The 13662-nt window shown below is 44.5% G+C and overlaps 1 protein-coding gene across 5 annotated transcripts in view; it reads left to right on the top strand.

Annotated features, from left to right (window-relative positions):
* Positions 1-348: 348 nt before the first annotated feature.
* Positions 349-13662, top strand: part of SH3D19 (SH3 domain containing 19) — a 61870-nt gene continuing 48556 nt past the window's right edge. The window contains exon 1 of one of the 5 annotated variants that reach the window (XM_028745000.2): positions 349-924. In XM_028745000.2, the coding sequence (XP_028600833.2) occupies positions 834-924 (91 nt within the window). In that variant the 5' untranslated portion in view covers positions 349-833. The remainder of the gene's footprint in view (positions 925-13662) is intronic. The other 4 variants (XM_028744999.2, XM_028744998.2, XM_028744997.2 and 1 more) reach the window with 4 other exon arrangements.

Genomic DNA, 13662 nt, shown 5'->3' with positions numbered 1-13662 from the left:
TTCAGATGAAGGGCAGTATAAAAATGTGAATAATAATAATAATAATAATAATAATAATAATAATAATAATAATAATAATAATGCCACTGAGCAAGGGCTCTTCCCTGAGAGCCTCTCAAGACAGGAGCCATTCACCATGGCAAGGCCTTGTTTTTCTTCTTCAATCTCTGCTGAGGAGTGCTGTTGTTTTTGCGTTGGGAGGAGCTTTCTGAAATGCCTTTAGGCAGCGCGCCTTGCCAGAAACCAGAAGAGAGAGACGGGAAAGGGGTCCCAGATTATACCATTAACTGGGGTGGGGGGGATGCGCTTCAGAGACCACCTCTCGCTGCCTCTTTCCCTCCCTGCCCACCTCAGCCACGAGGCCGCTCTCCCCTCGCATTCCGCCGCTCTGATTGCTGCTCGCTGCTCCAGGTACCTCCCCCTCTTCGCCTTTTGTTTTAGTGTCAGGCAGCAGCCCAGTTTCCTGTTGATACCGGAATGTTGTGAATGGGCAGGGAAACGCCACCTTCTCCTGCTTCCCTCTGCCTTTCTCTTTCTCTCCCGGCCGCCACAGCTGGGAGAGCCTCTCTTGGCAAGCGCCCTCCCAGCTCCTGCCATTCCCTAGCCGAGACCAGAAAGAGAGCGAGGCCTTCGCAGCCTCCCCGAGAGCGCGCTTGAAACTTTCGAGGAAGGGGGAAAGCAAGAAGCGGCGGCGGCGCAGGAGGGACGCTTTGCCTCCTCTCCAGGCTGCGGTCGGCGGGAGCGGCAGGTGCAGGCGCAAGGGCAGCTCCAAGCCACGCCATGGAGGAGCAGAGGGAAGCCTAAGAAAGGGGTCCTCTTCCTCCTTGTCGTCGATGGCTGAAGCCTGGAGGCTGGAAGAAGAAGAGGAGGAGCTGAAAGAGCTCGGCAGAAGGCACAGGAGACCCAGCTTGAACCCAGCAACAGGTAGGCGCGAGAGGGCAGGGAGAGGTGCGCCGAGGGGGCAGGGGTCCGAAGTGGGGAAGGGAGGCACGTGCTGGAGGGGTGGGGGAGAATTCAGCGCCTATATATATATATATATATATTCAGGAGTTAGGTTCATGCACTTCAAAGAGCTGCAGATTTTACTTCGATGCCCGTTTTTAGGGGTTTTTTTTTATTGTCACTGGTTGCCTTTCCCGACAAGCAACTCCACATGCTTAGGTCACTCTCTCTGGAAACTGAAGGGATTGCAGTGTGACATGGCAAGGGGTTGGGGGACAGTCAAGGTGTCTCTGGTGACAGGATCAAGCATCCTTTCTGATTCTGCCCTCCTGTTTCTGAATGTGCATTTAAGCTCCTTTGACACCTGTGGACGTTCAGTGCAGAACACACTGGTGCTCATGAGGGCCTGGCCCTCAAATCCAGTCAAGACATGGGCTGTTACGTTGCACCTTACCTGTGCCCCAGCAGCATACAGTTTGGACTCTGTCAAAAAGGGAGTGCAGGCGCATTGTCTGGAATACGTACATTTGGGGTTCCCCCACCCCATTTCTCAGTGTATGCAGCGGTTTGACCTAGCGATTGGTTTGAAAACACTGCCTTCCCTGTGGTGCCCTCCAGATGTTTTAGACAGACATCAGCTTCAAGCAGAATGGTCAGGCATAATGGGAGTTGTAGTCCAAAATATCTGGAGGCTCCATTTGGGGAAGGCTGCTGTAATAGATATGCAGAAGTCTTGTGGATGGGCTCAGTATTCAACTGTGGTGTTGCAAGCAACCGAAGGTTATGATGTCTGGGTCAGGGAATATCCTTCCCTGTTGGCTACTAAAGAAAGGGGGAGGAACGTTATTGGGTCTTTGTGGAAGAACATTCTGGAACCACATAAAATCTTATCTCATGGTGAGTCAGATGTAGTCACTCATGGTTCAGTGAAAGGATCATATTCCAATACATTTTTTCTTCCTGGTTGGTGTAGTCTACTGTACACTTGAACATTCCCTTTAGTTCTTTGGAATTCTGAACATTAACTTAAGGCACATCCAATGTATCTCTGGTAGTCAACATTGCTAAGTTTTTCACCAAAGATTTTTGTCCTTAACTATTTCTCTGTTTTAAGACCAGAATGTGGATCTTATGTGAAATAAGTATTCCTCCTAAACTTAGCAGGTGAACACTTAGTGATACATGTTTTGCATGCAGAGAATTTCAGGTTCAGTCCCTGGGATGCAGGTCGGGCTAGGAATCTCCCCTGTCTGAAACCTTGCAGAGCCACTGCCACTTGGTATAGAGAGTAATGAGCTAGATGTGCCATTGGTGTATTTGTGTAAGCTTTCTATGTAACTGCATGCCTGAGCCAAGCCACACATAAAAGGAGAGGGAACACTGAAGGGTCATCTACTTTGCAATTTGGCATACTTCAAGGTTTGCACTCTGTTGACTTTGGACTGCTAACTTTGCTGACTTCCCAGAATTATCAGTAGTTTCTGTGTTTGAACAGTGGTAGACTATTCCATACCCAAAAGGTGTTGTTACTGTATTTTCTTTCCTCACCTCTTTGGCAGGGAACTTCCTTGTCTGATACCCTCAGAGGTATTTAAGAAACCTTCACTGATAGTTATACAGTTGTGGATTCTTATTAAGCTGGAGCAGCGTAGTTGCAGAAATTCATTCTATGGATTGCAGACTTGTAAACAGATTGACATATTTCTACACACACACACACACAGAGAGAGAGAGAGAGAGAGAGAGAGAGAGAGAGAGACTGACTTGGGATCTTTTGTGTTTATGGTGGATTACAGACAGAATCTATTTTATGCTCATGTTGCCTAATTAAACAGCTGCATTTGGAGCATTTTGGGCTCTGTATTGTAGCAGGGCAAATGCAACTTCAGCAAACAAACAGTTTTAATTAATAAGCCTTCTACCCGTACAGTTTACTTTCAGCAGTGGAATCATGTTCTATCCAGACTATTCTCTGGGTTATTAGTGGCATGCCTTGAGGAAACAAAGTCAAGAATCTATGCTAGAAAAAGGTACAATCCAGGAGCTACCTGTAAGTATCAGGTGGTCAGTGACTCATGCCACTATCAGTAATAAGTGAAGAGTCAACTGGCAGGGAAGCAGGCCATGAGTAACCGCTAGACATTAATCTAAAACAGAACTACAGTATGTGTAATGCATGGCTGGGAAAACTCAGGCCAAAGGCAGTTTTCGAGGCTACTCTTCCAGATCCTCAGGACTTTCTTCAGACCACTCCCCAGGTCACACCCCCTTTTCCCAGACCACAACCCACACCGGACTTGCTCCATGTCCCTTCCCAGTAATTTTATATAGCTGGAATGTGTCCTTGAACTGTGATACCGCCTCTTGCTTGCCTAGATGGATTGTGTCTGTGTGTAAACCTCTGGCTTTTTGCATGGCCTACTTTAAAGAGTCATGTTCATTGCTGTCTCAGTCTTCCCTCTGGCCCTGTCCACCACTGACATGTGGCCTCCTGAAGATTGTGAGGAAATGTGGCTCTCAAGCTGGAAAAAAAGTTCCTCATGCCTCAAGTAAAGCTGCCCCATGCTGTTTGTGCAGATGTTCCAGGAGCCCTTTTGCCCTCAGGCTGCAATTCCACAGAAAATTTCCTCAGCATGATACTAACTGCTTGAATGTGTGCAGAATCGTTGCCTAAATGGTTGTAGTCCTAAGCATACTTACTAAGGAGCAATTCATTTTGGCCTAGTATTTATTTATGAGTAAACATTCTTAGGATTGTGAAGTTAAATGTGGATGGATGCATCTGTCGTTTGTTTAATGTCCTGGATTTAGCTCTGGCCTTGTGGTGTCTATGAATGTTGCAAAACAGGCACTTGCTGTGCTTATAAATCCCCTGTTTACGTTATGCTGTTGTTCTAAGGCTGTTCTTTTAAAAAAGTAATTCTTTATAAACTCATCAGTCACCTTTCTGTTGTTCAGTTTTGTAAGGGCTAGAAAACTGGCAAAATAATTTGTGTCCAATTTCCTCTAAAGCAACATTCCGTTCATAGAAGCATTATTTAATCTTAGCTCCCACATTAAACTTGTTCTAACTTGATTTCTAAAATGCTAGCTGGGTTTTGGACAGCAAAACAAGGTTGTATCAGAGAGATTAACTCACCAGTCAAAATATAATCACAGAAATTACACAGGTGAAGGTAAGTTGGCTGAAGTGAAATCAGAGTTGGAATAGAATACAATTTTGAAAAGCAAACTTGCTCTATGTTTTAAGCTACTTGGTAGTGTATTATTCTAAGAAGAATCCTGATTTCTAGATATATGTATTTGGGAGGTGCTAGGTTGTATCTCCTCAGTGACACTTATTTAAAATACACATACTGTATATGTGGAATGTTTTACTCTTTTTTCCTTTCCTTTACACAGACTTTCCTTCTGTGAATAAATATGGCAGGGGCCAATGTTGATGTCTCCCTGTCTCCAATTGATGGGGGCTACTGGGGAGCAAACCCGTGCCATTTTGTGGTTCTGCCTCATTTTATGGCCGCCTTTTTGTTTTACTTTACATTCCATGGCAGCCATTTTGTGACTAGAGCCTTCGTCACTTTATCAAAACTCCAAATGTGCCCACTGGCCAAAAAAAGATGGCACTTCTTCTCTGGAGCACCAGAACCTCCTTCTACCAAGGAATAGGGCAAGGTATTTTGCCAAATAATTTAATTTGGGGGGATTTTGCTTCTGCTTGGGATATGGCTGATCACCAGTCAGACAATGATTAGAGACTCTGTGTTGTGTGCAGTATGCAGTGTGTTGTTGTTGTTGTTGTTGTTGTTGTTGTTGTTGTTGTTACATCTTCACCTGCAGCATGTGACTGAGCCATTTGGATTTGTTCTGCAGCAGTAATAAAAAAAAAGATAGGATCAGAGAGTTGCAGAATACATGATGCACCCCGCCTTCTTTGCTGCTTTGTAACTCCCTTTCTGCATTGCACATGCTCCTTCCTCTTAACATTTATGTGATCCAGATTGTATGGGTTGATTTGTGAGGGGTTGCTTGGTAGATAATCTTCCTTTTAGGCAGAGGATTAGATTATGTGTGCCTTTGATCCCTTTCAGTTCTTCGATTTTATGATCCACAGTTCTCTTGGGTAGCAGTGATTATACATATGTACTGAATACCTGGCTGCATCTAAGCTAAAAGAATTGTACTTGTGAGTCCGCTCCAGAATCCAAGGAAGTCAGTAGGAAGAATCCATTGAAGTCAACTGGCTGCAGACCAAGCACTGTTGGAATAAATTAAGGATGGTAACAGAGGCTCTTTTGCTGTTATCTGTTGCAGCTTGTCCTTGGAAATGAACCAACATCACTAAGCATAAAGTGTGTTTTTATTTTACAGAAAAGCACTTGTCTGCCGACATTTGTACCAGGGCGCAAATGGAACCATAAAAGTTGCATTTTTCAAGCATTTGTAAAAAAAATAAATGCTGAAAAATGAAATATTCTTTAAAAAAAAAAAAAGGTTTAAAGCTTAGTAATTGGGAGAAAGCTATCTTTTTTAAAAAAAGAAAAGAAAATCCAAGTTGGCCTGTCCTATATATAATGAAAAGTATCTTGTGTATCTGGGCAGAGTCAAATGAGTTGTCAGGTTGCCCTTTTGGAAAGTGCTGGACTATGAGGAGTATGACTAGATAAAGTCTTGCTCCCTCCACATGCGCATGCCAATAATTTACATTAGAACGCTCTTGCATCTGTCCACAACAAGTTATTTTAATGCTGAAAAGATAGCATGGAGTATTGAGAACAAGGTCTATTGACGTATATTCGCAAACAGATGCTGCAATACGAATAAAGGAGATATAAACAGTGGTGTAGCATGGGTTGCATTCAACTGCCTAAAGGTGTCTGCATCACCCAGGAGATCACAGCTGCAGAGATAAGAAAAGAGTTGTTCCGTTGTCTGGAGAGGTCACTTCCTAGTTTGCATGAATAAGCCGTTTTCAATGGAGCCTAGAGACGGAAGTGCACAGCTGTATTGCAGCAGCACTGTGTGTTTTGAAATTTTGCACCCCTAAGAATTTTGTGCCCGGGGCAACCGCCACTGTGGCTCCCCCGCATGCTACACCCCTGGATATAAAAGCTCATGAAAATATGCGGTAAAGGTGTTGGTTTACTTAGAATTGATTCTTCTTCTTCCTCCCCCTTCTGAAGCAAGCCATCGGGTCTTGTGCAGGTGTTGGCCGTGATCTAACACTAACCAGGGCTTTCTTTCAACTGGGATCTCTGACCCTTGGACAGGCATTCAGTCAAACATGTAAATACTTACAACAAGGGCCAGCAAACTTTTTCAGCCATGGGCCGGTCCACTGTCCCTCAGACCATGTGGGGGGCTGGACTATATTGGGGGGGGGTGAATGAATTCCTATGCCCCACAAATAATGCAGAGATGCATTTTAAATAAGAGGACACATTCTACTCATGTAAAAACACACTGATTCCCGGACCGTCCACAGGCCAGATTTAGAAGGCGATTGGGCCACATCCGGCCCCCGGGCCTTAGGTTGCCTACCCCTGACTTACAGTGTTCTTAGTTCCAAACTTGGGCTTCCCTGCTAGAACTGGAAGGGACTCCTAAGCATGTTCAGCTGAATGTCCTTAGAACCTTCCTTGCCATCTGGAACCTTGAGTAGGGACCCGTTGTGCATGGAACCATGCCAGTTGCACTGCTTGTGCTCTCATGCATTTGGCTGAATGCCTGATGTCTATTCCAATGTAGCCCCTTGTCATATTTAAAACCAGTTTGGGGAGGTTCATGCATGATATGGAAGACGCTGATAAGAGCAAGCATGCAATAGTACATTTTAAGCCTGATTGCCGTGTGTATTAGATTCGGAATTTTTCTAGTTTCTGAGCTGGTTCAACCTTTGGTACATCACTTAGAGGTGCATTACTTATGACAATCAGCTAAATGTGTGAACTGCTTTTCTTGAAAAGCGCTGTGTGTTACTATGAAGTGATATGTTGGCCTTTTTCAACATGCAAGTTGAAGTTGCTGTCATTGTGTGTAATACTGCATAAACTTGGTGTTTCTCTTCCAGCCCCTCTCCCACATCAACTGCTCCATCATCACCTGCCTCTTGACAGGAGGTTTCAAGAAAGTAAATTATGGGAAGCTTCTTGGTTAAAAATACAGGGTGGATTCCTCTCCCCTTTCTGCCTGCTGCATGGGTTTGGTTGCCAGTTAGAAGCTCAACAGAGCATGTTCCATGCCACTTTAGGAGAAGTCTTGTTAAATAGTTTATTTCAAAGCCTCAGATTGCTTGCTTTTTATAAACCCTTTAAGTGTGTGAACCTTCCTCGTTAATGCATATTCATTTGAGATAGGTGGGAGATTAAGCCTCCCTTGTAGCAAAAGCATAATGAATAAAAGGCTGTTAAAATAACTGTGCATTGTGGACTTGTGCAGCAGCTTTTTCAAAAGATCCCAACATTTTTAGTATACTTCTTTATTTCTCCCTGCAGAAAGAAGTCTGCAATTGTTATTTCAGTATCTAAGTTTGCATACCTCTCTCTCTCTTTCTCTGTTTTTCTGAAATATTTAAAAAGTATGTTTACATTTCTGAAGTTCTCTTGTGGTCAGGAAGATCAATTTCAGTGTTTTATATAGGCCTTTACAATTCACATTCCTGTAAATTCACTTGAAAACTGGTAAGTTAATGTGTTAGGTGCAGGTTTCCAATGTTTCTTTCACAGTGGATGGTATCCATTGTGTTGGTAAGTGGAAAATCTTAAGATGTCAGCAAAAAAATGCACCATAGCTCTATTGCAGTTAAAGATGAATTTTAATACAATTTATTGTATTACAATTTTTTTTACGACGGTAAGTCAGTGATTCTGAAAAGTAGAAAATTAAGGCATTTGTGTGGCTGTCTTCAGGGAGTTCCATTACTGATTGCTGGAAAAAACAGGCTGGTGTTACATTATTCACTTCACAACTTAATCCTCTAGAAATATGGCAGACTATTGTAGCATTTGAACAGATGTAAGAGCAGGTTTGTTTTTGTTTTGAATTTTCATGCTTGTTAAGTATGGCCTATGGCATTGTAACATAGACTGAAAAAAGAAAAGCTGTTAACAGAACACTTTCCCCCTTTTGGCAAGATTGTAGCTTTACTACTTCCATTATTGGCCTCTTTCACACATAAAGTAAACCATAGTCAATATTTTACTGCAAATGTACTGATCTTGTCCACTTTGCTCCTCCCTGCTTACACTGAGAACAAACAAACAAACAAACAACAACCCCTGGCTTAGCATAATGTCCAAACTACAGTTTGCGGTTTGTTTCACTCTCCAAAAACCACAATAGTTCTTGGCTTGCTTATTCTCGTTCACTGCAGCAAAACAAACCATAACCTGTGGCTTGGGTGTAATGCTGAAGTAAGGATCATGAGCTTTCCCACCCCTAAACTATGGTTTACTATTATGTGAGAAATGGGCCATAGTGACTGTGGACTAATTCGCAAGATGCCTGGTGTGGGTGACACTTTCCATTGTACTCATCACAAAGGAATGCCAACTACTGTAGCTACGTAATATCATTGCCCATTTTGTCATGGTAAATAACACTATTGGTCAGCAGCCATACTGAAGCAGCTGTTTAGATATTCTGTGGAGGAGGCCTGCGGAATGCCTGTTTGGGACTTTTAAAGGAATGCCATACTTTTCTTTGGTTTTCTGACGGGTAGGTTGCCAGCTTCTTGGAGGCAACATAATTAGTAAACAATGGGCCTTGTTAGAGGGAGCTGTCGCCATTTATTTAATTAAGGAGTCAAATTCAACGATATAAGCTATGCTAAAGGTCAGTTTTGGATAGTTTCCTTGCTTTTGATATGTTTGGTAGAACATTTTCAGCAGTTCTGAGATAATGAGCAGTTTGTAATCCACAGCTCTGTGGTGCTTCGTTCTTATTAATTCAAGGGGAAACAGCAGTTGGTGCACCATGCTAATAATTGTTCTAAAGCTATCCTTTTATGCTCCTTCACCGTATTGTAGAATTTATTAGGAGGAAACTGAAGTCAGTTGTGAACATTTCAAATATGCAGACTCACTTAATATTGCATCTTAACTCCCTCCCCCCCCCCCCATATTCAAATAACTGTTGTAATAGAGTGCAGGAGTGTAATTGGTTTAGCTTAATCGGCAACCTGTGAGGTACTGTAGCTCAGTGATGTAACTCTAGCACAAGTCCTGCATATGGACAGTCCAGGTCCTGCAAAAACATTTTGGAAAGAGCCCGATCTGAGACCTTGGAACTAGAGCAGCTCCCCTGTGATGAAATTTACAATATTTTGGGCTTTTTAGTCTGAAATAGAGGAGGGATGTGAGTTATATAAAAGTATGAATGGTCTCATCTAATGAAACTTGAATACAGTGGTACCTCGGGTTAAGTACTTAATTCGTTCCGTACTTAACCTGAAACTGTTCTTAACCTGAAGCACCACTTTAGCTAATGGGGCCTCCTGCTGCCGCCACACCACCGGACCCCGATTTCTGTTCTCATCCTGAAGCAAAGTTCTTAACCTGAAGCACTATTTCTGGCTTAGCGGAGTCTGTAACCTGAAGTGTATGTAACCTGAAGCATATGTAACCCGAGGTACCACTGTATAGGACAGATGAAAGGAACAACATCTTCACACACCGGGTAGTTAAGCTGTGGAATTTGCTGCCATGTGGTATAGCGATGGGCACAAACATGGATGGCTTTAAAAGGGGTTTAGAGAAATTCTTGGAGGATAAGACTGTCAATGGCTGGAAGTCAATATTGGAGGCAGTATACCTCTGAATACCAGTTGCTGGGGAGCATAAGTGGGGAGAATGCTGTTGCCCATGGTTGTGGGCTTTCCTTGTGGATCTGGTTGTACATTTTGAGAACAGGAAGCTGAAATAATGGGCCTTTGGTCTGGTACAGCAGAGCTCATCTTATATTCTTATGCTGCCAGTCAGCTGTCTACTCTTAGGCAATATTCAATGGGACCTACTTCTGAGTGGAAATGTATAGCACTGTGGAACCATGAAGTTCCCAATTCAAGTCATGGTTGTGCTATAAATTCACCAGATGAACAAAGGCACCCTATCCTCTCTGTCTCCAAATCCCAATTCCCTGCCACCAATAATAGCACAATATCATATGTGGGACAAAATTTTCATATCTTAAAACCACTATGCAATTAAATGCTAAGCCTGAAGTTTCCCCACCCTGGATTGAGAGTGCTGTCTGCACTATTAACTATGATTCTGTCTCTCCCTGACTGTGCTGCATTTTTCAGCAGAGTAACCCAGTCCCTGATAGTGGTCCATCCAAGTACAATGGTACCTTGGGTTAGGAACTTAATTCGTTCTGGAGGTCCGTTCTTAACCTGAAACTGTTATTAACATGAAGCACCACTTTAGCTAATGGGGCCTCCTGCTGCCGCCGTGCCACCACCACACAATTTCTGTTCTCATCCTGAAGCAAAGTTTTTAACCCGAGGTACTATTTCTGGGTTAGTGGAGTCTGTAACCTGAAGCGCCTGTAACCTGAAGCGTCTGTAACTCGAGGTACCACTGTATTAAGGGGCTACATAAGAGAAGATGCATTTGGTGCCCTTTAAGGGGGAAAATTTGGTGCCCTTTAAGGGACGCGGGTGGTGCTGTGGGTTAAACCACTCAGCCCAGGGCTTGCCGATCAGAAGGTCGGCAGTTCGAATCCCCACGATGGGGTGAGCTCCCGTTGCTCAGTCCCTGCTCCTGCCAACCTAGCAGTTCGAAAGCACGTCAAAGTGCAAGTAGATAAATAGATCCCGCTCTGGCGGGAAGGTAAACGGCATTTCCGTGCGTTGCTCTGGTTCGCCAGAAGCGGCTTAGTCATACTGGCCACATGACCCGGAAGCTGTACGCCGGCTCCCTTGGCCAATAAAGCGAATGAGTGCCGCAACGTCAGAGTCGGCCATGACTGGACCTAATGGTCAAGGGTCCATTTACCTTTAAGGGGGGGGGGGAGATGGGGTCATGCTGCCCTCACAGGGCCAGTGCTGTATGGGTGGGATCTAATCACAGCACTGTTGCAGCAGCAGAGACATCCATCCACTAACAGACGAGGCAGGGGGAATTTTTGCTCAATTTCCTCTACCCCTGTAGCTCCCCCTTCCCTGCAAGTCTTTTCTCTCCTTTCCTCCTTTGTCAGCAGACACTTCTGCTGAGTCAAATTACCAATTGTATATACAGCCCTGTGTCTGTGGAAGCACAGTCCTTGTTGGTTTAAGGCAGGAATTGGAAAGTGCGGAAGTGGGGAAGTCAATTCTTTCTTGAAACAAGCTGTGTTGCGCTGCTATCTGCTTCCCTGCAACATCTTGCTTCTTCACTGGGTGGACTGAACTAATCCTTGCTTGCAGCGAAGGAAGATGAGTGAGGGATGTGCCCTGGGCTTGCATGAGCTGGGTGTTTGGAAGAAGTAGATCTGGTCTCCAAAATCAGACTTATGCAGATCTGTTCATACAGTGCCAAAATGTAACCTACGTCCAGTTTTAGCAGGGTATGTTTTCAGTTGTTTCCTGAAAAGGAACTGTTTTCATGTGATAACTGATTCAAGTCACTGTGTCCTGTAGGGTATACAGTTGTTAAGGTGGGGGGGGGGGGGAGAGAGTGAGTTTGCAAACATGTTATGACAAAGCCTGGTTAAAGTACAGTGTACACAGCATGGTATCAGAAGCATTAGGGAAGTATGCTATAATGTTCCCTTCAGGGCAGGTTTTACACAGGGTTGCCAAGTAACTAATCCTGCCCACTGTTCAGATTAAGATTTTGCAAAACCCCTGTTGGTACACAGCTTTCTAGTACGGTTTTGCTCTTGCAGTATACAAAAACTTACATTTCCCTCTCCTCCACATTAAGTTTTTAAAATGAAAATATTGTTACATACTAATCACTGTAAAACGAAATGTGTAGATGAGCTATACAATTAGGATTATTCCAGTTAATGTTGTGTATAATCTCTTTATTATTTATTTCTCATAATTGCACCGTCTTGCAGTTTGTTATATTTAGGCTTGTCCACTTCCATAACCAAACAGAAATAACTGGTGTCCGAGTTTCTTTTCTGTAAGTAAATTACTCCTAGGTTGCAGCATGCCACTTTAAAGAGGCACTGCAACACATACTTACTCATTGGGGACTAAATGAGATTCATTTGTGAGTAAACATGCATAGGATTGCTCAGAACATAAATTTCTGAAGGATCCAATGTAGTTTAAACAATGAGCCAGATCCAGAGAACCACATGCTATCCCATCCACTTCTCCCCACTGAAGCCCCGCCCCACCTGAAAAGCCTCCTTGGAAGGTCAAATGGAACATAAGATGGTGCATGGGTACCATATATACTTGAATATAAGCTGACTTTTTCAGCATATTTTTTATGCGGAGGGATGAGCGGCTGCTCCTTCCTCCTCCACCACCCTTGCCCCTGTCGGCGGAGGAGGAGTGAGCAGCCTGAAAGCAGCCTTTTGTGGTGGTGTTTGTGGTGTGGTGAACCGGCTTATACTCTAGTCAATAAATTTTCCCAGTTTTATGTCCTAAAATTAGGTGCCTCGGCTTATATTTGGGTCGGCTTATACTCGAGTATATACGGTAACTACTGGTGGAAGGAGTACCGTATTTTTCGCCCTATAGGACGCACTTTTCCCCCTCCAAAAATGAAGGGGAAATGTGTGTGCGTCCTATGGGGCAAATGCAGGCTTTCGCTGAAGCCTGGAGAGCGAGAGGGGTTGGTGCGCACCGACCCCTCTCGCTCTCCAGGCTTCAGGAAGCTATCCGCAAGCCTTGCGAGCCCGGCAGGAGTCCCTGCGGGCTCGCAAGGCTTGCGGGCAGCAGCCTGTTCTGGGGGCTGGGGTCGGGGGAAGCTTGGGCTTCCCCCGCCCCAGCGCCGTGCCTGGGGGGGAAATACCCCCCCCAAAAAACCTAGGTGCGCCCTATGGGCCGGTGTGCCTTATAGGGCGAAAAATACGGTAATTGACCAACATCACAGTAGAGGAACCTTGCATGAACAGCAATAGACATAGAAAGCTGTTGTGCTGAGCCAGACCACTGGTTTGACTGGCTCAGCCTATGATACCTTTCCAGAATTTCAGACAGTAATCTCTCCTGGTCCCTCCTGGACATGCCAGTGATTGAAGGTGGGACCTTCTGCATGCAGAGCTGTTGCACTACCACTGAGCTATAGCCCAAACTTCTTCCATCCTTTTGGACAATTTCCCACTGCCACTTAAGTTACCAATGTCTCATCCTGCACTGTTCAGGAGTATCAACCAACCCGCCTAAAATGAGTTTCAAGGGGCTGCACTTAGCTTTCCCCACCTGCTTTACAGTTCTCATTGCTGGACCAATTATTGAAAACAATAGGGAAACAATGGATCATACTTGTACAGAACAACCTTATGCATTTTTCCTTGTAGAAAATCCTATTTAGATCCCAAGTAAGTGTGCATTGGGACGCGGGTGGCGCTGTGGGTTAAACCACAGAGCCTAGGACTTGCCGATCGGAAGGTCGGCGGTTCGAATCCCCAGCTCCCGTTGCTCGGTCCCTGCTGCTGCCAACCTAGCAGTTTGAAAGCACGTCAGAGTGCAAGTAGATAAATAGGTACCGCTCCGGCAGGAAGGTAAACGGCATTTCCATGCGCTGCTCTGGTTTGCCAGAAGCGGCTTAGTCATGC

This window comes from Podarcis muralis, chromosome 9 (genome assembly GCF_964188315.1).
Source record: "Podarcis muralis chromosome 9, rPodMur119.hap1.1, whole genome shotgun sequence".
Lineage (NCBI taxonomy): Eukaryota > Metazoa > Chordata > Lepidosauria > Squamata > Lacertidae > Podarcis > Podarcis muralis.
This window is presented reverse-complemented; position numbering and strand designations above follow the sequence as displayed.